At 38.0% G+C, this 20,489-nt stretch overlaps 3 protein-coding genes across 4 annotated transcripts; all 3 read right to left on the minus strand.

The window, feature by feature from the left end:
* Positions 1-9,828: 9,828 nt before the first annotated feature.
* On the minus strand, positions 9,829-10,826 carry LOC125248172 (E3 SUMO-protein ligase ZBED1-like). Its single transcript, XM_048159862.1, has 2 exons — positions 10,738-10,826; positions 9,829-10,486 (listed from the first exon to the last, which is right to left on the minus strand). Exons 1-2 carry the CDS (start codon positions 10,807-10,809, stop codon positions 10,022-10,024), a joined length of 537 nt encoding a protein of 178 aa, XP_048015819.1. The 5' UTR covers positions 10,810-10,826; the 3' UTR covers positions 9,829-10,021.
* A 584-nt stretch (positions 10,827-11,410) lies between these two features.
* Positions 11,411-14,291, minus strand: LOC125249660. Of its 2 annotated transcripts, XM_048161990.1 has the most exons (4): positions 13,711-14,291; positions 13,003-13,083; positions 12,701-12,781; positions 11,411-11,957 (listed from the first exon to the last, which is right to left on the minus strand). In XM_048161990.1, exons 1-4 carry the CDS (start codon positions 13,827-13,829, stop codon positions 11,621-11,623), a joined length of 618 nt encoding a protein of 205 aa, XP_048017947.1. In that variant the 5' UTR covers positions 13,830-14,291; the 3' UTR covers positions 11,411-11,620. The 2 variants fall into 2 exon arrangements, with proteins under 2 accessions (XP_048017947.1, XP_048017948.1); XM_048161991.1 differs by lacking the exon at positions 12,701-12,781.
* Positions 13,919-15,950, minus strand: LOC125249465 (E3 SUMO-protein ligase ZBED1-like). Its single transcript, XM_048161768.1, has 3 exons — positions 14,907-15,950; positions 14,388-14,704; positions 13,919-13,934 (listed from the first exon to the last, which is right to left on the minus strand). Exons 1-3 carry the CDS (start codon positions 15,948-15,950, stop codon positions 13,919-13,921), a joined length of 1,377 nt encoding a protein of 458 aa, XP_048017725.1.
* Positions 15,951-20,489: the final 4,539 nt, after the last annotated feature.

Below are 20,489 nucleotides of genomic sequence, written 5' to 3' on the forward strand. Positions count from 1 at the left end.
GTACCTGTGATGCCCAGTGAGGAGAAGGAGGATCTGATGATTCACTGTGTCAAAGGCAGCAGATAGATCAAGCAGAATGAGAACTGATGATTTGGAATTACCCTTAGCAATCCGCAGGGATTCAGTGACAGAGAGCAGTGCAGTCTCAGTCGAGTGGCCACTCTTGAAACCAGATTGATTGACATCCAATTGGTTGCTCTGTGAGAGGAAAGATGACACCTGGTTGAAAACAACTTGTTCAAGTGTTTTTGCTATGAATGGTAGGAGAGAAACAGGTCTGTAGCTGTCTACAAGAGATGTGTTTAATGTGGGTTTTTTAAGCAGTGGGGTTACCCGAGCCTGCTTGAATGTGTTAGGGAAAGTGCCAGTGTAGAGAGATGTGTTGATAATGTGTGTAAGTGCTGGTAAAAGTGTAGGAGCGATGGCTTGTAGAAGGTGTGAGGGGATGGGATCTAGAGGGCAGGTGGTGGGATGACTGGAGAGGAGAAGTTTGGATACTTCTGTCTCAGTGAGGGGGGGAGAATGAAGAAAGGAGGTGTGAGTTCCTGTGTGTGTGGGTGGTGTGAGTTCCTGTGTGTGTTGAGCGGAGAACTGGCTGCTGATGGTAGATGTTTTGTCAGTGAAAAACTTAGCAAAATTATAAGCAGTAAGGGATGAGGTGGGTGGAGGTGGGTGGAGGTGGAGGGGGCAGAGGAGAGAGTTGAATGTTTTGAAAAGTGTGCGTGTTTTTGAGGCGCTGTTGATTTTTTTTGTGGAAATAGGAAGATTTAGTAGTGTGAATTTTAGTAGAGAATGGTGAGAGCAGAGATTGATAGCTACCTAGGTCAGATTGGTCTTTTGATTTGTGCCACTTCCTCTCTGCAGGACTAAGTTTGGTCCGATGTTCACGAAGAACATCAGATAACCAGGGATTAGAGGGCCTGGAAGACAGAGGGCAGATACTATCTAGAGATGAAGTTAAGGTGGAACATAAAGTGTCTGTTGCTGCTGAATTGTTGTTGCAAAGAGAGGAATGAGTGGAATATTTCCAATTGTCAGAAATGAGAAGACCTGTGCCCCCATCCCTCCCAGACTGGCGCGGGGTATGAGAGAAAGCGAAGTTGTTAGAGAGAGCAGTAGGGGTTGCTGAGTCCTCTGGACGAATCCAGGTCTCAGTCAAGCCCAAGATATTAAAAGAATTAGTAGCAAAGGCTGGAATGAATTCTGCTTTGTTAACTGCTGACTGACAATTACATAGAACCATAGAGACAGAGAAAGGAGTATTAGTGTTAGAAGAGGAGTAAATAGGCCGCAGGTTAGAAGCATTGCGCTGCCTTTTACGTGGGTTAGTGGAGCGTTGCTGAGAGACAACAGGAATGTATTGAAAGCATCCTTTTCTGATTATTGTTTCAGATGTAAGCATCGAGATGTTTGTCTGAAGTGTGTAAACTTCTGAAGAAAGATGATCTGGGCTGTGTTGACCGAAAGAGTCGTTAGTCAACTATGGTTGTAAGTCCCATTGAACTCTATTGGTAACGATGGAACTTGCGACCATAATTTGCTTTGGGAAACGCACCCCTGGTAGTTTGAAGGATGAGAATGCCTGTGGAACCAGTGGATATAGGGGATTTTCTCAAGAAAACATATTTTGAATGAACCTCTTCATTTTGATTCTTGTTTCAGATATATGCATTGAAATGTTTGTCTGGAATAGGTAACATCCTGATGATCTGGTTGGTTGAGGAATGAGAAGGCCAGTTGAACCAGTGGAACCATGGGACATTCTCAAGAAAAAAACAATGATCCATGATCCACACACCCAGAGATTTCCAGACCTGCAAGATCCAGAACCCCAAGCCTAAAAGTTCTAGAAACCCTTAGAACCACCATGGGATAAATGGAACTGATGTAATGACACAACCTCGAACAACAACAGTGACTGCTTCTACTAGAAGGACTTATGGTCCAGGTGGAAAAGAATGGACAATGAGAAGAGAAACAAGAGGAGATCAAACAGCTTCAGAGACTACGGGCAGACGTCTTTCCACCTAGATGGAAAACAAGTGGGCAAAAGGACATACCCACCCTTAGAAATGCACAAATACACAGACTCACTTCAAATGGATAGATAAATATATACATTTGCATTAGATATATTATTGTCTATTGGCTGCACACAAAGTGGATAAAGGATGTCCACACTGAGAAAATGGACACGATACACAACAAAATGAAAAAGCACGTGCACACACACACACACACATTCATTTGTCTATTGATTTTTGATTAGAGTTTATCAAAACTAAACAATTTGCCATTATTACTGATGCAAAGGAACAATTATGAAAGCCCAACAAGGTTTTAAAGAAAAAAAAAGAAAAGATTTTGGCAAAACAAATGCATGTTGGAGACTTAGCTATTGTCTATTCTGGTTTAATTTGGGATGTAACCTTTAAAACAGTTGTATGTGTATGTATCTTATTATTATGTGTAACGTCAAAGTGCAATGATTACTTTTGGACACTCCCACTGGCTGTGATGGTCCTTGAATGTCTTCTCACGCAAACCCAAGATATTTGTATTTCATTTTGCCAAATTTTAGAATAGTCTTTTTTGACAATTCTGCACAATTGGATGGAGCTGTAACCAGTGTGCATGAGGTTATGACCCAGTGACGGGTAAGATTCTCCTTTGGCCAGCGGAGGACAACCTAAGGCAGGGCTTCACTGCCACTGGACACTTGCACAATAGTGAACGGAAGGGTGTAATCTGTGAAAATGGAGTGGTTGTGATGCTTCTTTTGGGCCAAGAGCATCAAAGAGGGGACTGTAAGAAATTGTGGTCTGCCTCGACCCAGATTCCACTCCAAAGTATATTTTAGAATAAGCTCATCCCCAAAATGACTTAATTATCATAAAGAAGAAGAAAGTCAACTGGTATCTTGTTTATACCATTTGGGTTGATCAAATCCTGAGCAAATGGTTATCATTTGTAGAATGGGAATGGGTGTGGGACAAAAAAAAAAAACATCTCAGACTACTTAATACATGAGCAACTACATTTACATGAAGAGTGGTAAACTGTAACAGGATAACAGGTTTAAGATTTGGATGTTCTGGGTTCATTCCGACTCTGATGAACCCAAGTTACTACGTGTACTTCTTTATTAAGATTTTCAATGTCCTCATCATTTTTTATTACACCACAAAAATGTGGCAAACAGTTAAATTGTCATGCCCAGTTACTAGAACTGCACCTGATGGAGTCATCAATGTAACAAAGACACAACTTAATCAACCCATCACTAGGTACAAACACGTGTAGCCAATAAAACCACCAAATATTACAAGTTATTTAGGTATAATTTACTTTTCGTCTCAACGTCTTTTGTACACCATGATTCATTCATTTATAGGTCATTCTGAACACCTGTAGTCCAGTTAAATCCTGATATATCAAACAGTATTTTGGTATAAAAAGTATACTCAAGTGAAAGTATGCATACAGTGTTTGCACATTTTCAAAATAAATAAAATTATGGTTAATTATTTGTTGTTGTTTTTTTGTAAAACTAAAATAACAAGTAGATTTATCCTAATAACTGTGGTATGTGTAGCTATTTTCCATTACAAATATCAACATGAAAAATATACATATGTAAATATCCGGGTCAATTTGCTTAAAGACAAAGTAAAATTTAAGGGCTTTTAACTTTACATGGAAAAAATACATTTATATTTATGCAAAATACAAAATAATAATGTGGCTTTAATAAAAATATAATGGGCTTGCTCACTGAAGTTTACCCATCCAACTACCTATTATATTATACACTACATAAAACCCATCTATTTTTTTTAGCTCATAGCATCCATCCAAGTACTCCTGGGATGGGTTCACAAATGAAATGACTGGTTATGAGGATTGAAAATAGATTTGACATAAACCATTCTTCACAATATGGAAATGAAGTTGATCGAAATGTCTGTTTCATGCCAGCGTTAAAACTGTTTAGAGGGGTCATATGATGCTGCTTAAAAACAACAACATTATTTTGTGTATTTGGTGTAATGCAATGCATTTATGCAGTTTAAGGTTATAAACACATTATTTTCCACATACTGTACATTATTGTTTCTTCTCTATGCACTGCCTTTCTGAAACATGTCGATTTTTACAAAGCTCATCGGTCTAAAAAGCAAGGTGTGATCTGATTGGCCAGCTATCCAGTGCGTTGTGATTGGCCGAATGCCTCAAGCGTGTGATGGAAATGTTACGCCCCTCACCATACTGTGATATTTTATACATTACATATATTATTACACAAAAATATGGAATGAAATCAAGGTAAGTGCTACTATTACTGGGTCAAGTGCTGATGAAAAAGATATGTCTTTAGCATGTTTTTGAAAGTGGCTAAAGATTCAGCTGCTCAGATAGAGCGTGGCAGGTCATTCAAATTCAAGTAACCCACATTTTTCTTATTTTGCTTTCAGCCAAGTTACATATTTTTGATTTCTCTTTTATAAGGTGCACCCACTTTACAGATTTCTCTCGACAAAGCAAAACAGACAATAGAGATACAAAAGCAGAAGATTCTTCATCTTCAGGAAAAAGTTGACTCTCTGACAGATGACAAAAATTTTCTCAGATCAAGATTGGAGGATGGTACGTAATAGGGTCATGAACTTTAAAAACAATTCTGCCAGTCAGTATGTTGCAATGTTTGATTAGAAATACTTTCATCAGACAAGAAAGGCTGTGGACCCTTAGGGTGACATTAGCCCCTTTTGCAGTGGGTAGTTATAGGAATTTGGTTTTAGGAACTAGCCACCAGGGAGGACTGTCATTCATCAGACTATCAGTTCATTATTTAGAACTAAATGTTCCTCTAGGGCAGTAGTTCTCAAACCTCTCCATGAAGTACCCCTAGCACTGCACATTTTGTATCTCTCCCTATATCTGACATATCCACTTCAGGTCTTGCAGTCTCCACTAATGAGCTGATGAGTTGAATCAGGTATGATAGATGAGAGAGACATACAAAATGTGCAGGGCTGGGGGTACTCCAGGACAGGTTTGAGAACCACTGCCCTAGGGCCATTTTCCTAGTTGCATTCACACCGCCAGTAGGAACTCCAAAGTGACACAAGCCGTACTTGTTGTGACTTATTTTGACAGCGCTACGAAAGCCAGAGCCTGAGCACACAGCGCTCCCATTCTCTTCATTAGTTTACAATACGTTTAACAGTCCAGTCTAATTATGTTATTAGATGGAACTCTTATACAAAGAAAGTAATCAGTATATGAAAAAGTATGTGTTTGCCGTGTGCTTGATGTTCAGTGTTACTAGCTGAGCAGATATAGATAATCATAATCATATAGATAATCATGTTCAGTCACCTCAAACTTGCTTTGGATTTTATCCTTAGTGCAAGGTTGAGAAGTCCATATATCACTGTTTTCCATGTTCATAGTTAGCTTAGCCAATCAGCTTACACTTATGTCACTGGTAGTTCCCATTGTTCTGGGATAGACCCTACTCTTAAGTAGGATCATTCCCAGTTCCTGCAGTGCGAACACGCCAAAAAGCGGGTACTCCTGCCAATAGTCATAGGAACTATAAAAGGTTCTTCTAGTGCGAAAGCCCCTATTCCCCTATGCTAAACTGTAATCAGTGAGACATTATAGTAACACAGTTTTACATGCCCTATCAAAGACTGGTTGTTGAAGAATTTTGCATATGTTTTAAGAAGGTTATTGATAAATAAGGCCACCCCTCTTTTTTTTTTGCATTTGAGACATTAAAAATCTTTTTCTAAATTAACTGTGGTGAAAAGTATGTAAATTCTTTACCTGTAGTTTTGTTCTCCACATTTTAATTGTTCTTTGTCATAGCACTTCTGAGGCATGAAGCAGTTATCTTGTCTAGACAGGCACTGACTGCATCTTCATCCACTACTGCTGCATCACAGGAGAATGAGTCCAGTGATGAATCTTCAGATTCCTCAGAATCTGAACCAAGAGCAAAGAGGAAGAAAAAGGATAAAAAGTGAAAACACAAGAAGAAATCCAAGAAACTGAGGGTTGGTTTTAGGAGATGTAAGTTTATTCTATCAAAAGTATTAAAAGGTATAGTTCATGCAGAAATGAAAATTGTCAAGGCTTTAAGTGAATAACCAGAGAACATGTCTCATCGCATCTGCTTTTTGGAGAAAGTGTTAATAATAAACTTTATTTTATATTGCGCCTTTAAAAGTTGCATCTCAAAACGAACATACAAATAAAATGTTGACATAAAATAGAAACATCAAAACAAATTTAAGAGACAAAGATGTATTAAAAAAACAAAACAAAACTGAATGCTAGCCTGAAAAAATAAGTGAAGATTTAAAAACACTTAGAGAGTCTGCATGTCAGTGGGAAGAGAATAAGTTTTTGAGTTTTGGAGCCACAGAAGAAAAAGCCTGATCACCCACAGAACGTAAATGCGTCGAAGGAACAATAAAAAAAAGCCTGAATCAGAAGAGTGGAGATTTCGTCTAGGGGTGTAGACCGTTAAAAGTTCAGACAGCATTACTTGCTATAATTTATAGTAATATTTACAGTATTAGTCAAAAGTCTTTCAAATATAATTCCTTCAAAGTGATGGTACTTTACGTAACATTATGTAAGTTGACATTTGTGCTGGCTACTGTATACAGGCCACCAGGGCACAATACAGACTTTATCAAAGAGATTGCCAATTTTATATCAGAATTAGTACTAGCTGCAGATAAAGTCCTTGTTGTTGGTGATTTTAATATCCATGTAGATAATAAAAAAGACTCATTAGGATTGGCATTTACAGACATTCTAAACTCTATTGGTGTTAGACAACACGTGTCAAGACCCACTCATTGTCGTAATCATACTTTAGATCTAATATTGTCACATGGAATCGATATTGATGATCTAGTCTCGTGTATACTACATTTAGTCAAAGCGGCTAAACTGCCACCCTGCCATAAATATGGTAGAACCATCACTTCTACCACTAAAGATTGCTTTATAAATAATCTTCCTGATCAGTTTCATCACCTTAGCATACCAAACAGCTTAGAAGACCTCGATGTTGCAACAGAAACTATTGACTCTGTCTTTTCCAGCACATTAGACTCAGCTGCTCCTTTGCATTTAAAAAAAGATTAAGGAAATTAATCTAATGCCATGGTACAATGAGCACACTCGGGCCTAAAAACAGCAGCTAGAAAAATGGAGCGCAGCTGGAAGAAAACAAAACTAGAAGTATTTCGCATTTCGTGGAGAGAGAGAATGATTGAGTACAAAAAAGGCCTTAAAAACTGCTAGATCTGCCTATTTTTCAAAACTTTTAGAAGAAAATAAACACAACCCTAGGTATTTATTTGATACAGTGGCTAAATTAACAAGAAATAAAACTTCAACTTCTGATGTTTCCAAAGAGTACAGCAGTAATGACTTTATGAACTTCTTTACTTGCAAGATTGAAAATATTAGAGAAAAAATTATAACCATGCAACCGTCTACTACAGTATCGTGTCAGACAGTGCATTGTAGTGTCCCTGAGGAAAAATTCATTTCATTTACTGCTTTAGGAAAATAAGAATTGTCTAAAATTGTTAAATCATCAAAATCAACAACATGTATATTAGACCCTATACTGACTAAGCTATTTAAAGCTATTAATTGCTTCCAGAGGTCATAGATCCTCTTCTTAATATCGCCAATTCATCTTTATCACTAAGATATATACCAAAAACCTTTAAGCTGGCTATTATTAAACCTCTTATTAAAAAAACACAACTTGATCCTAGAGAATTAGTCAATTACAGGCCGATCTCAAATCTCACTTTTCTGTCAAAAATACTAGAAAAGGCAGTTTCATCACAACTATGTTCCTTTTTAGAAAGAAATAGTATCTGTGAAGATTTCCAGTCAGGATTTAGACCGTAACATAGTACTGAGACTGCTCTCATTAGAGTTACTAATGATTTGCTCTTATCATCAGATTGTGGTTGTATCTCTCTATTAGTGTTACTGGATCTTAGTGCTGCATTTGACACTATTGATCACAATATTCTTCTAAACAGACTCGAAAACTATGTTGGCATTAGTGGAATTGCATTGGCATGGTTCAAATCATACTTATCTGACCGTTATCAGTTTGTAGTAGTAAACAATGAGATATCATATCGATCACAAGTTAAATATGGAGTACCGCAAGGCTCAGTACTAGGACCGTTGCTTTTCACTCTGTACATGCTACCCTTGGGAGATATCATTAGGATGCATGGCATTAGTTTTCATTGTTACGCTGATGATACTCAGCTCTATATTTCTTCGCGCCCTGACAAAACTTACCAATTCACAAAATTAACAGAATGTATAGCTGATATAAAAAACTGGATGACCGGTAATTTCTTACTACTAAATTCAGAAAAAACAGAGATTCTAATCTTTGGACCAAAAACTTCTTCACATAATAACCTAGAATACTGTCTAATACTACTGGCTGCTCTGTTAAGTCTTCGTTGTCAGCTAGGAACCTGGGTGTGCTCTTTGATACCAATCTTTCATTTAAAGGCCATGTTACTAGCATCTGTAAAACCGCATTCTTCCATCTTAAAGTTAGTTCATGCTTTCATGACCTCAAGGCTAGACTACTGTAACGCTCTACTGGGTGGTTGTTCTGCTCGCCTGATAAATAAACTACAGCTCGTACAAAATGCAGCAGCTAGAGTTCTTACTAGAACTAGGAAGTATGACCATATTAGCCCAGTTCTGTCATCACTGCATTGGCTTCCTGTTAAACATTGTATAGATTTTAAAATCTTGCTAATTACTTACAAAGCACTAAATGGTTTAGCTCCCCAGTACCTGAGCGAGCTCTTAATGCATTATAGTCCTTCACGCAGGGGCGGATCTACCGGGGTGGCACGGGGTGGCAACTGCCACCCTAAGAAAAAGCTTTGCCACCCCACCTGCCACCCCAAAATTATCAGAGAATAAAATATAATGTTAGCAGTGTTTCAAGTACTACTGCTTTTCAGCAGCGGCGCTTCAATGTGATGACATAAAAAAGACAGCGTATTGCAAAATAATAAGCTGCATGACGGTTGCACACGCACGCACCGTGCCCAGTGTAGTCAGCTTCATTAACAAATGACTCTTATGAACCGGTTCTTTGGGAGTCAAAAACACAGCGCAGCCAAGTTCACTTACGAATTGTTTTCCATTTGTTTGTGAATCGGAAAATTACTGCTTCTCGGCTAACTCAGAAGTCCTCGAATTTTCGTAATTTTTTGCAAGCTGATTCACCGACCGCCCGCTCCACTTTCATCATGGATAAAGGTCTTTTTGCCATCCGACGAAACGGTAACATGAAATCAACAAGAAGATCCCGATCACAGAAACTAGTTAGGTAAGAATGTAAATGTATTTTAGCTTTTCTCGATTGCTAACACATAATAAGTGATTCAGTTGGCCCAGTTTCCCAAACCATTCGCTCAGTTCTCAAAACAAAGACACATTTCTCAAAACGTTGAACAATGAGGTAGCAAAACTGATGACACTCCAGTCAAAATCTGAGAGAGAGCTGAATTAATAATTTACAGGGGTTTTAAACTTACACATAGGGGTGGGACGATACAGGTACCTCACGATTCAATTCTGTGGCGATATGTGGTCCACGATATGATAATATCACGATTCACGATATCTACGATATTGAATATATTGGAAAAAATTTCATCAACGATATATCACGATATATGTGACTGAAAAGAAAAAGAAGGAATAAGGAAATAAGGAAATTTTATGCATTTATTAATGCCAACATTTCCAACATTGTGCAAAGAAATATGCATTTGCATAATAACTCACTGCCTCCTGGTCTTAAATGTAAACACTGTACATCTAGACAGATAAAAGTGCATGAACATTACAAAACAACATGAACATTAACATGTGTAAACCATAATACTGAAACGTCAGTAGTAAGTTACTGTAAACGGTGGACACATCAAGGCATATTCTTCTTGAGGAAAACTAACTGATCAGCATGCTCAGATGTAAGAGCACACCTCTGAGCAGAGATTATGTCACCGGTGGTAGAAAAGATTCTCTCTGATGGCACGCTAGTCCCTGGCACACACAGGTACCTCTGGGCCAGCTTGGCAAGGTGTGGGTACTTGCATGCCTCAGATTTCCACCAACCCAACGGCTCATCTGACAGTGGTAGAGGTGAGGATTCTTGATATTGCTGAACCTCCTTTTTAGCCTTGGAGTTAGGTGATGATGATGGGGTCAGGTAAGATCTGGCATGCTGGAATGTTTGTCCAAGGAGGTTTGCAAGTGCGGATCTCCTTTTTTTTGGTGTGTGTGGTGGTCGGTCCTCATCACTGGTGTCATCAGCAGGACCACTCTCTTCAGTGCTTCCTCCCTCCTCTACATTACCATCAGACTGCATTCCCACATCTGCATTCCCCTATAAGACAAAAAAGCATTTGGCACATCTTCATTGTTATTTTTGTTATTAATGAAATAACATGTTCATCACAACAAGAAATCCTCAGCCCCTAATCATTTTAAAATTTAACACATCTTTGCACATGGTTAGATGTGTGGATGACATTTTTCTACCAGCAGTGCAAGAGTTGAAAGTTTAAAAGGTACAAATACAATGAGAATTTCAATGACCCAAGTAACTGCTGTTCAGTTTTTACAAGTTGTAATTACCATCAGGGCAGCAGCCTTGGACACAACCATGGCATACGTCTCCTGCACTTCTGAAGGCGACAAGAAGAGCATCGACTTAACCCTCTGGAGTCTGAGGCTGATTTTGGGCCCTGGAGAAGTTTTGACATGCTCTGACATTTGTGCTTTTATCAGTTGATTATAAACATATTAATGACAAAAGTGTCATTACACTGTATTCAGCACAAACTAGGCTACCATAATATGTGAGGAACATGTATGTACATGTTTGTGTTTTTAAAGGAATAATGTTTATGCGTGGTTATTGAAAAAACAAAAAAAAAAAGTAACTGAAACAATACCTCAAAATGCATACTAAATGTTTTTTCACAAGACTTTTGAGAATTGTATATTTTAGTGTAGAGTTTTTGCTTCAAAATGATGTGGAAATGATCCTCCCTACTCTGACACATAAAACATTGTATTGATTTTAAATTTCTAAGACACTTTTTGTTTAGCTAGGCCATATGCGAAGAGGTGTGACTCTTCATGAATAATGAAGTGATTTACACCTGGGGAGATTAAGACCCTGCCCCTAATGAGCCGCATAATGAGCCATTCAGTCAGGAATGTGACTGAGTCAACTAAGAAAATGCAAAGACAAGACATATCATTGTTTTTTTTCTTTTTTATTTAAAATAAAGTTAACAATATAATCCACATATAAACTAGGGTCAAAGGCACATTTTGTGTATACAGGCAAATAAAGGTAAGGTTTATTAAAAAAAGCCCACTTTTACACCCTATACATAACCTGCTTGATCACATATAGATAATCTTTGCAGCCCAATGGTCAGTGAGAGGTGGTGAACAGAGAATCTGAACAGTCACACATCTGTGTGCCATTTTTGAAAACAGTTCCTTTTCAACTGAAGACACAAGTAAATGTCACATGCCTGGCATTTCCAAGGTGTGTCTTGCCTTTTACCAAGCTGTACTTTGCAAAGCATGCAGTTCCGACGACCAGCGGTGGCATTATTCCTTGCATTTTGAACATTTTGAAGAGACTCTTAGGAGTGTGTTCATCAGCAGGACGCAGCTGTGGTCCAGGTTCCCGTGCAGGTAGGAATCTCAGAGTCTGTGGAACCATGTCAGTGTCATTATCTGTTTTCCATGACAGAGCTGAATGCCTGTTGCTTGTCTGAATGTTTTTCTTGGCCTTTTTTGCAAGGGGTTTTGGAGCACTCTCATTAGGGCTATAGCTGGAGAAAAAAAAACAGTGAGATGGTTATTACACAAGGAGCTATACTATTTGCATCATCAATAACTAATACTAATATAATGTTTATTATTGTATATATTAACATTACCAAGCACTAATGCTAATATATTGTGCACGCATAAGAAAGAAAGCCATACAGACACATATATACATACACTACTGTTCAAAAGTTTGGGATCACTAAGATTTTTAATGTTTTTAAAATACGTTTTGTCTGCTCACCAAGGCTACATTTATTTAATTAAAAATACAGTAAAAACAGGAATATTGTGAAATATTATTCCAATTTAAAATAACTGTGTACTATTTAAATATATTTCACAAAGTCATTTATTCTTGTGATGTCAAAGCTGAATATTCACCATCATTACTCCAGTCTTCAGTGTCACATGATCCTTCAGAAATCATTCTAATATGATGATTTGCAGCTCAAGAAACATTTCTGAACAATTGTAAACAATAAATGTCTCTTGAGTAGCAAATCCTCATATTAGAATGATTTCTGAAGGATCATGTGACACTGTAGACTAAATAGTACACAGTTATTTTAAATTGGAATAATATTTCACAATATTACTGTTTTTACTGTATTTTTAATTGAATAAATGTAGCCTTGGTGAGCAGACGAAACTTATTTTAAAAACATGAAAAATCATACCGATTTCAAACTATTGAACGGTAGTGTACATAGGCCTACCATATAGTGGGTGAACGTGTACTTACTCTTTCTCATTTCCGTCTGTGTTGCTGGGTGCCCTCTTAGTGGGAATTGCAGGTGAATGTGAGAGTGATGGATCCACATTCCTAAAAAAAACAAATTGTAAAAAAAAAAAAACCTGTTATTATTAGCATATAAGATACTACTCTCATACCATTACCTATGCATAACGGACAGGAAAGTAACAGGTATACAAGCATGCTGTATATGTCTGTCAACTGGCCATTACCGGACAAAGTGTGCGAATGTGTAAACGTTACAGTCTGCTATATCAGTTTGCACATATAGTGGGTAAACGTGTACTTACTCTTTCTCATTATCGCCTGTGTTGCTGCGTGCCCTCTTAGTGAGAATTGCAGGTGAATGCGAGAGTGATGGATCCACATTTCTAAAACAAAACAAAAAAACTGTTGTTATTATTAGCATATAAGATACTACTCTCATACCATTAGCTATGCATAACTGACAGGAAATTAACAGGTATACAAGCATGCTGTATATGTATGTCAATGGCCATTACCGGACAAAGTGTGCGAATGTGTAAACGTTACAGTCTGCTATATCAGTTAGCACATTTAGTGAATAGCAACACGTTCGCGCATTTCACAACCAAGCATATTTTAGCACATTCATCATAATATGCTATTCAACTGCATGCAGTTAATCGATCTAACGCGTGTATCCAACGTATCTATGCATATTAATAACAAGTCGAATATCAACAGAAAAGCATTCTATTTATAAGCATTTTTTGAGATAAAGTTATATAGAGTTATATAGATAGGCCTAGATGTAAATATAAGGCAAATATATAGGCTATGTACGCTTATATAAAAAAACACGTCAAATAATTTAAGTATATCAACAGAAAAGCATTCTATTTATAAGCATTTTTATGAGATAAAGTTATATAGAGTTATATAGATAGGCCTAGATGTAAATATAAGGCAAATATATATGTACGCTTATATAGAAAAAACACGTCAAATAATTTAAGTAAAACTAAATCACTTACTCATCAGAAACTGTATCTTCAGCTGGATCAAGTCGCTCTTCAAAATGCAGACGTTCATCGTCAGAGTCGTGTTCTTCTTCCGAGGAAAAAGTGAACTCTTCCTCACTGTCCAGGACCATCTGAAGAGCCTGCTCACCTGAGTAGTGATGCTTTTTAAGACGCTGTTAGGGGCGTTTACAGTTTGCATAGATCGCCTCAGCACATTATCTTATGAATAGAGCGCTCTGCGCGTGGGCGGGCACACATTAAAGATAATTAGGTAAGACAGGAGAAACAGTACCTCTCTTTACTTTTATACTGATTACATAAAGGGAGAATATTTTTTTTTTAATTTATTTGTTTCGTTTAAAAGTAGACACTTAAAGCTTTGCAAAGACATATCTCTCATGTCCATGTAGCATGTATAAGCCGTCTATTTTAGTTACTTTTAGTGACGTTTTAGAATGATGTTTGCAGAGCCGGAGATGGCAGGACAGCACACCCTGTATATTTTATTTATTTTTAAAAAGCACAAAGTTTTATTTTGATTGTGAGTGTACACAAAAAAAAGAAGACATTCTATAGTTTCATTTGATATATTACTTATGTCTCTATGATAAAAATTGACGGAGTATTTTAAGTCTGTTTTGCTGCAATGTGAAAAAAAAACTGCAAAACGCGCCGGCGCGTTTTTAGACCTCAGAGTGTTAAACCTGGGGTCTAAGGCGGAGGCAACGTAGAGGAAGTTTTTCTCCTCTGCAGACATGTAGCGCTTTGATAGGTCTCCATGGATGGCACACTTTATGTCCTTGACGAGAGGGGCATCCTCAATTGTGCTGAGTGTGTCGCTCAGAAGTTGGGCGTGAAGAGGAGCAATGATGGAAACAGTTGGACTTTTCTCCTCACACATGCTCTTTGTTGCTACCAGCATTGGATGGAGGGCTTTCACAACCTCTTCTGCATTCTTGATGTCTCCATCAGTCAGGGTAGAGATGTCAGTGGTATTCTTTCTGACCTTTAAAGAAGGAAGGAAAAGAACAGAATTAAGTCAAAAGTTTAAACTTTATAATGCACATATTCCTTATTAAGCCAGACCAAGAAGTCAGGAAAAAGCACTTTACACTAAGGAACAAAATATATATCATGTTAACAATAATATTTTATAACACATTACAGTTATCATATGCAATTAAGTAACAAAACAATAAACGCCTTACCTCTGGAGATAAGAGGGCAGCAGTAACAGCTGGCTGTTGCTCAAGAAACTGGCTGATCATCTCATAGGCACTGTTCCAGCGGACAACAACATCAGTTATCAGCTTGTGGTGCGGAAGGCCTAACATCTTCTGGTTCCTCTTCAGTGCCTCAGCTGCTGAGGTGCTCCTGTGGAAGAATGTGCAAATTCTCCTAATTCTCCCGAGCAGTCGAGCGACATTTGGCAGTTTGAGGGCACGCTGCACCGCGAGATTCAAAACATGAGCGAAACAGCGAACGTGTGGATATCCAGCAATCTCAACAGCTACGGACATATTCGCTGCGTTGTCAGTCACCACTGCTGGCTCTTTCTCGGTGAGCTTCCACTCGTCTACAGCCGTCTTAAGCACCTCTGCCATGTGAGCGCCAGTATGACTGTCATTCATAGCCCGAGTCTGAAGGACGTAGCTTTGGGCATCCCAGTTGTCGTCTATGAAGTGGGCAGTAATAGTTACGAAGGACTCGGTGGCCCTTGACGTCCAACCATCACAGGTTAGTGCAACTCGTTTAGCAGACCGGAGCGCACCCTCCACTTTGGCTCTGGTATCTGCATACAATGCAGGGATGACTTTGTCTGTAAAGTGCCGACGACTCGGTATCTCGTATCTCGGTTCCAGTGTTGTCAACATTCTGCAAAATCCATCATTCTCGACCACGCTGTAAGGGCGAAGGTCCTTGCAAATAAATTCGGCGATGGACTTAGTGATACTCTGTGCCCTCGGCGACCCAAAGGGGAGCTTTGCTTTGAACGCAGTAGTGATTGTCGGCTGACTTGGTTTACCCTCATTATCACCTGAGAGTAGTTCACCGTGATAGCGAACGAGGTGCATTTGCAGATTCGTAGTGTTGCAGTTATATTTTATCTTTGCAAAGCAGTTCTTGCAGATTGCATAGTTTTTATCCAGTGCCTTTCCGTCGACTGTCTCGTAAAACCCGAAGTGTCTCCACACTTTAGAGTGGAAACTAGCGGGTGGGTCTTTGATTAGTTTTTTATTGTTTTCCGCCATTCTTCTCGCTTCTCTTTTTTTCTGCAATTCTCTGTTGTTTAGTTAACTTGTGTTCTTCACCGGCCGCTGTTTGTGCCACTTTACCCCTATTTACTCGAACAGCGCCCCCCGCAAACAGAATGGTAGATATTGGGTAGTGAAAGTGACACTGACAACGGGTAAATTAATCATTTTGTGTTGTAATAAAATATCGATATTGGGCGTTAGTGTATCGATTATTTATTGCGACAGAGAGCACAACAATATATTGCAATATCGATTTTTTTTCCCACCCCTACTTACACAGTACCAGTACTTTAGATGAGGGAAATTTCACTATGTACAGTAAACTGTAGCACGCTGTACACCCTCAAACTTGTGATTGTCAACTTTCTCTGTAGCCATTTGTTATATTTTGCAGAACTGAGAAATGACCGTCTTGTGTCAGAAGACCAATACACTGCTATAGTACCTTATATACTGTAATAAAATTTGGCCAAATGTGCAGAGGATGCAGAATTTAGTTTTACTGTAATTGACAGTATACTGTATTGTGGTGCATACCAAGTTCATACATATCTACTGCCAGATCAATTTACAATAGTAAAATGAAAAAAAAGAAAGAGAATTCATCTCACTAGTGTTCACTGGGCAGTGCAGTAGTGTGTATTTGTTAAGTTTTGTGTGTCATCTGAGGCCAAAGTTTGATTTTGTCAGACAAGAATAAGTTTTTGACTAAAACATTTTATTTTGACCTGGAAGTTTGAGGTTTGTACAAGTTGGTGCATAGTTTTGAGATTGTGTTTATAGTTGTAAGAAAATGTTGAATTGTTTCATTTCAACTAGATTAAAAGTTTGAAAGACAAATTTATGCTGGCTTGTCATAAAGCCAACTTAAAGTCTTGTTTAAAAAACATAAATAGTTTGGTCAGTTAGGCCAGAATTTAGATGTTCTGGGTGATTGCTAAAGTGTTGCTAGGTGGTTGCTAGGAGATTCTGGGTGGTAGCTAGGCTCTTGCTGCAATTGCTGGGGTGTTGCTAGAGTATGTGGTTGATAGGTTGTTCTGGGTGAACACACACAGACATTCCCACCTCTGTTAATAACAGAAACTCAAAAATTGTTTGCAAAAAACAAGTTTTTGTTGTTCTTTAACTTGCGCTAAAACGTGATTTATGCCATCAAAGTAACCCATGTAATATTAATAAAACTGCTCATCTCCTTTAGTGATACAAGGTCAGACTCATTTTAAATCTGTTGATGTTTTTCATATAGTGCCTTTACTTGGTGCCATGATGGATATTGAAATCTTGTTATTTATTTTGGTAATGCAATGTTTGTGAACACAATTGTGTATGTCAGGCCATAAATTTCCAAAAACTATGCATGGGCGCTTGCTTTGGTGTTGCCACCCCTCATAGACCTCATGCCACCCCTCTGCCACCCTATAAATCATTTTCTAGATCCACCCCTGCCTTCACGTTTATTGCAATCTCAGAATTCAGGCCAGCTGATAATACCTAGAATATCAAAATCAACCGCAGGTAATAGATCCTTCTCCTATTTGGTACCTAAACTCTGGAACAATCTTCCTAGCATTGTTCGGGAAGCAGACACACTCTGTCAGTTTAAATCTAGACTAAAAATGCATTTTTTAACCTGGCATACACATAACACATTATATATTTATATTTTCAAATCTGTTAAAGGATTGTTAGGCTGCATAAATTAGGGAACTCTTCCTATAACACCAGATGTACTCGTTACATCAGAAGAAAAATGGCATCTACGCTAATATTAGTCTTTCTGTTTATCCCGAGGTTTACCGTAGTCAACCTGATCCAGGCCGTATCCAGGTGAGACCGAGGACCGGTGTCCTGACACGACCACAATGCAGCCCTGAAGTATCAGCAGAGATCGAGTCAACTAGATCATCCATTGTGAAGGCCTCATCGACACGACAGCCAGTGCCACAGTTCCTCAACAATCATCCATACCGGCGTGATGAATACGATCCTCAGCTGGATTGAACTGCAATAAATACTTTGAATGTTGCGATCCTATCAGACTTATGATAGCAACCTGAGTCGTAACAAAGCACTGTTTGCCAGAGGAGAACTGGCTCCCCGACTAAGTCTGGTTTCTCCCAAGGTTTTTTTTTCTCCATTTTAACACCTATTTGCCACCTGATGTCACCTGATGTCACCTGTTCGAGTTTGGGTTCCTTGCCGCTGTCGCCTTTGGCTTGCTTAGTTGGGGACACTTGACATTTGACTTGACATTTGATATTCAACAGTATTCTTGACATTTATTCAACAGTGCTTTGATCTGCCTGCATTGACACTATTCTTTAAGAGCTGCTGTCCAGCCAAAATAATGTACCAGTTATTAATGTAAAGCTGCTTTGACACAATCTGCATTGTAAAAAGTGCTATATAAATAAAGATGACTTGACTTGACTAATCATTTATGAATGTATAACCATGTTTTTTAAATGATTCGTATATAATTAACACTCTGGAGTCTGAAGTATCGCCGGCAAGCTTACTTATTTTATGTATTAGAGAAATCTAATACATTGGCGAGCCACCCAAACGACTGCACAGCCAAATACAGCAAAATCTAACAGCGCCCTCTGGCTGCAAGTATGAATTGAAAACACAGTATCCAGCGCTCATAGTGATAAATATTACTCCTCTGTATATAAAATGTACAAACATATGAGAATCCATCAATATTTCTCCAAATGTGCATGCTTTTAAGCTAAAAGGCTATATGAAATGCCATAGAGGTAACATAATTGTTCAGACACTTTGCATCACAGAAATACATTATATTTTAAAGTATATAATATAATACCATTATTTTAACTTGTAAAAATATTTCACAGTATTGCTGTATGTTTGATATACACCATGATGAGCTTGAGACATGATGACAGAGGTTTTTTTCACAGCCTACCTGACTGAAAGAGCTCATTATTTATGCAGGTCATTACAACTCATTATGCGATTCTTTTGTCTTCTCAGGTGTAAATGACCCATTATTCATGATGATTCACACCTCCACGCATACTGTGCAAAATTTAAATCTTTCTATTGTTTTATATGAAGGAGTATGCAGGATAATGTTTACATCATTTTGAAGCAAAAACTCTAAAAAAAACTTTAAACTTTATTTTTGGCTTTATTCAGTGACTTTTTTCAATAACCACGCATAAACGTTATTCCTTCAAAAACACAAACATGTACATTCATGTTTCTCACATATTATTGTAGCCTAGCTTGTGCTGAATACAGTGTAATGACACTTTTTTCCAATAATATGTTTATGAACAACTGAAAAAAGCACAAATGTCAGGGCATGTCAAAACTTCTCCAGGCCCCAAATCAGCCTCAGACTCCAGAGGGTAAAAAAATAATTTATGAATGACTTTGAATTAATAAAACATTCATAAAGTATTAGTATATCACTTATCAATCATTTATAAATGTATATTCATGTTTCATAAATGATTTGTTAATCATTAACTAATAATTCATAAATTACTTATAACTGAACATTATTATAAAGTGTTACCATTTAACCTAATATAATTAGTTTTTCCCTGGATTTATGCTTTTATAGTGTTGTTGTCCATCAAATGGTCAAACAAAATCAGCCGTTATTTCTTCCTGGTCACTTTACAAAAGTAAGTGCTGTTGCTTGCATTGTTTTCATGGTGGCTTTTGAGATGTTTCTTTTATTCTGATTTGCAGCCTGATGCAGATTTTCTCATGATGGCCCCGTCACCCATTTCAAGTGAGGCGGCAGAGGGAATCAAGAAATCTGAACTACATGCAGATCTTGATTCAAAGCCTTGAAGATGAAGGTGACATCATTGCTCTTACTCTCAATACTTAAATTACATCATCAGTTCTGGTATGGTGCATTCAGTCAAACTTATTATATTTTTTCAAATATGATCATACATGCAGTGTGGAATGGAGCTGTGGGGAATCCATAAGTGCATGATAAATAAAGTTGTCTCTCAAAAGAAAGAATCGACTCAGAATCGCCTTTGCCTAAATGTTATCCACCCACGATCGACCATCAACACAGCTGTGCCAGCTAATGTTTGTCATTCTTACTTCTTATTAGTAAAGAGAGAGGTTGGAGCAATATTTGTTTTACAAACTGTAATGTTATATCAGTCATTCACGTACTGAGGTTGACAAATGATTGTTCTCTCATCATGTACAACTAACTGAAAAACACTGTGAAATGTCCTGTGCAAATCATCCTTGTGACAGAGGTTTGCGTTGAATAACTAGTTTTTCCAGTGTTTCATCATCAGATATGGTAAAATCGACAATGTTGTTCCTGTCCTTACACTGTGTACAGTTGCTGGAGTTGTAAAGCCTCCGGAGTCGATTGACGTAATGGCTGTTTCGTTTCTGACACGCTGTGAACAATAGACCAGTAACAACCGACTGGGCCATGTGACCAGCCAGAGCAGAGAGGGCTTGTGGAAAGGTGGGATTTAGTGAGACTGAAGATTTGGATCTCTTCACACTAGTGGA

The sequence above is a fragment of the Megalobrama amblycephala genome, linkage group LG16 (assembly GCF_018812025.1).
Source record: "Megalobrama amblycephala isolate DHTTF-2021 linkage group LG16, ASM1881202v1, whole genome shotgun sequence".
Classification (NCBI taxonomy): Eukaryota; Metazoa; Chordata; class Actinopteri; order Cypriniformes; family Xenocyprididae; genus Megalobrama; species Megalobrama amblycephala.

Excerpts from the sequence above, each read along its gene's own strand:
- LOC125248172 (XM_048159862.1), bottom strand. The coding sequence starts at position 10,809 with ATGCTCTTCTTGTCGCCTTCAGAAGTGCAGGAGACGTATGCCATGGTT. Across the intron at positions 10,487-10,737 it reads CCAAGGCTGCTGCCCTGATG|GGGAATGCAGATGTGGGAAT; the intron begins GTAATTACAACT and ends TTTGTCTTATAG.
- LOC125249660 (XM_048161990.1), bottom strand. The coding sequence starts at position 13,829 with ATGGTCCTGGACAGTGAGGAAGAGTTCACTTTTTCCTCGGAAGAAGAA. Across the intron at positions 13,084-13,710 it reads GAAGATACAGTTTCTGATGA|AAATGTGGATCCATCACTCT; the intron begins GTAAGTGATTTA and ends GTTTTGTTTTAG. Across the intron at positions 12,782-13,002 it reads ACAGGCGATAATGAGAAAGA|GAATGTGGATCCATCACTCT; the intron begins GTAAGTACACGT and ends TGTTTTTTTTAG.
- LOC125249465 (XM_048161768.1), bottom strand. The coding sequence starts at position 15,950 with ATGGCGGAAAACAATAAAAAACTAATCAAAGACCCACCCGCTAGTTTC. Across the intron at positions 14,705-14,906 it reads CTGCCCTCTTATCTCCAGAG|GTCAGAAAGAATACCACTGA; the intron begins GTAAGGCGTTTA and ends CCTTCTTTAAAG.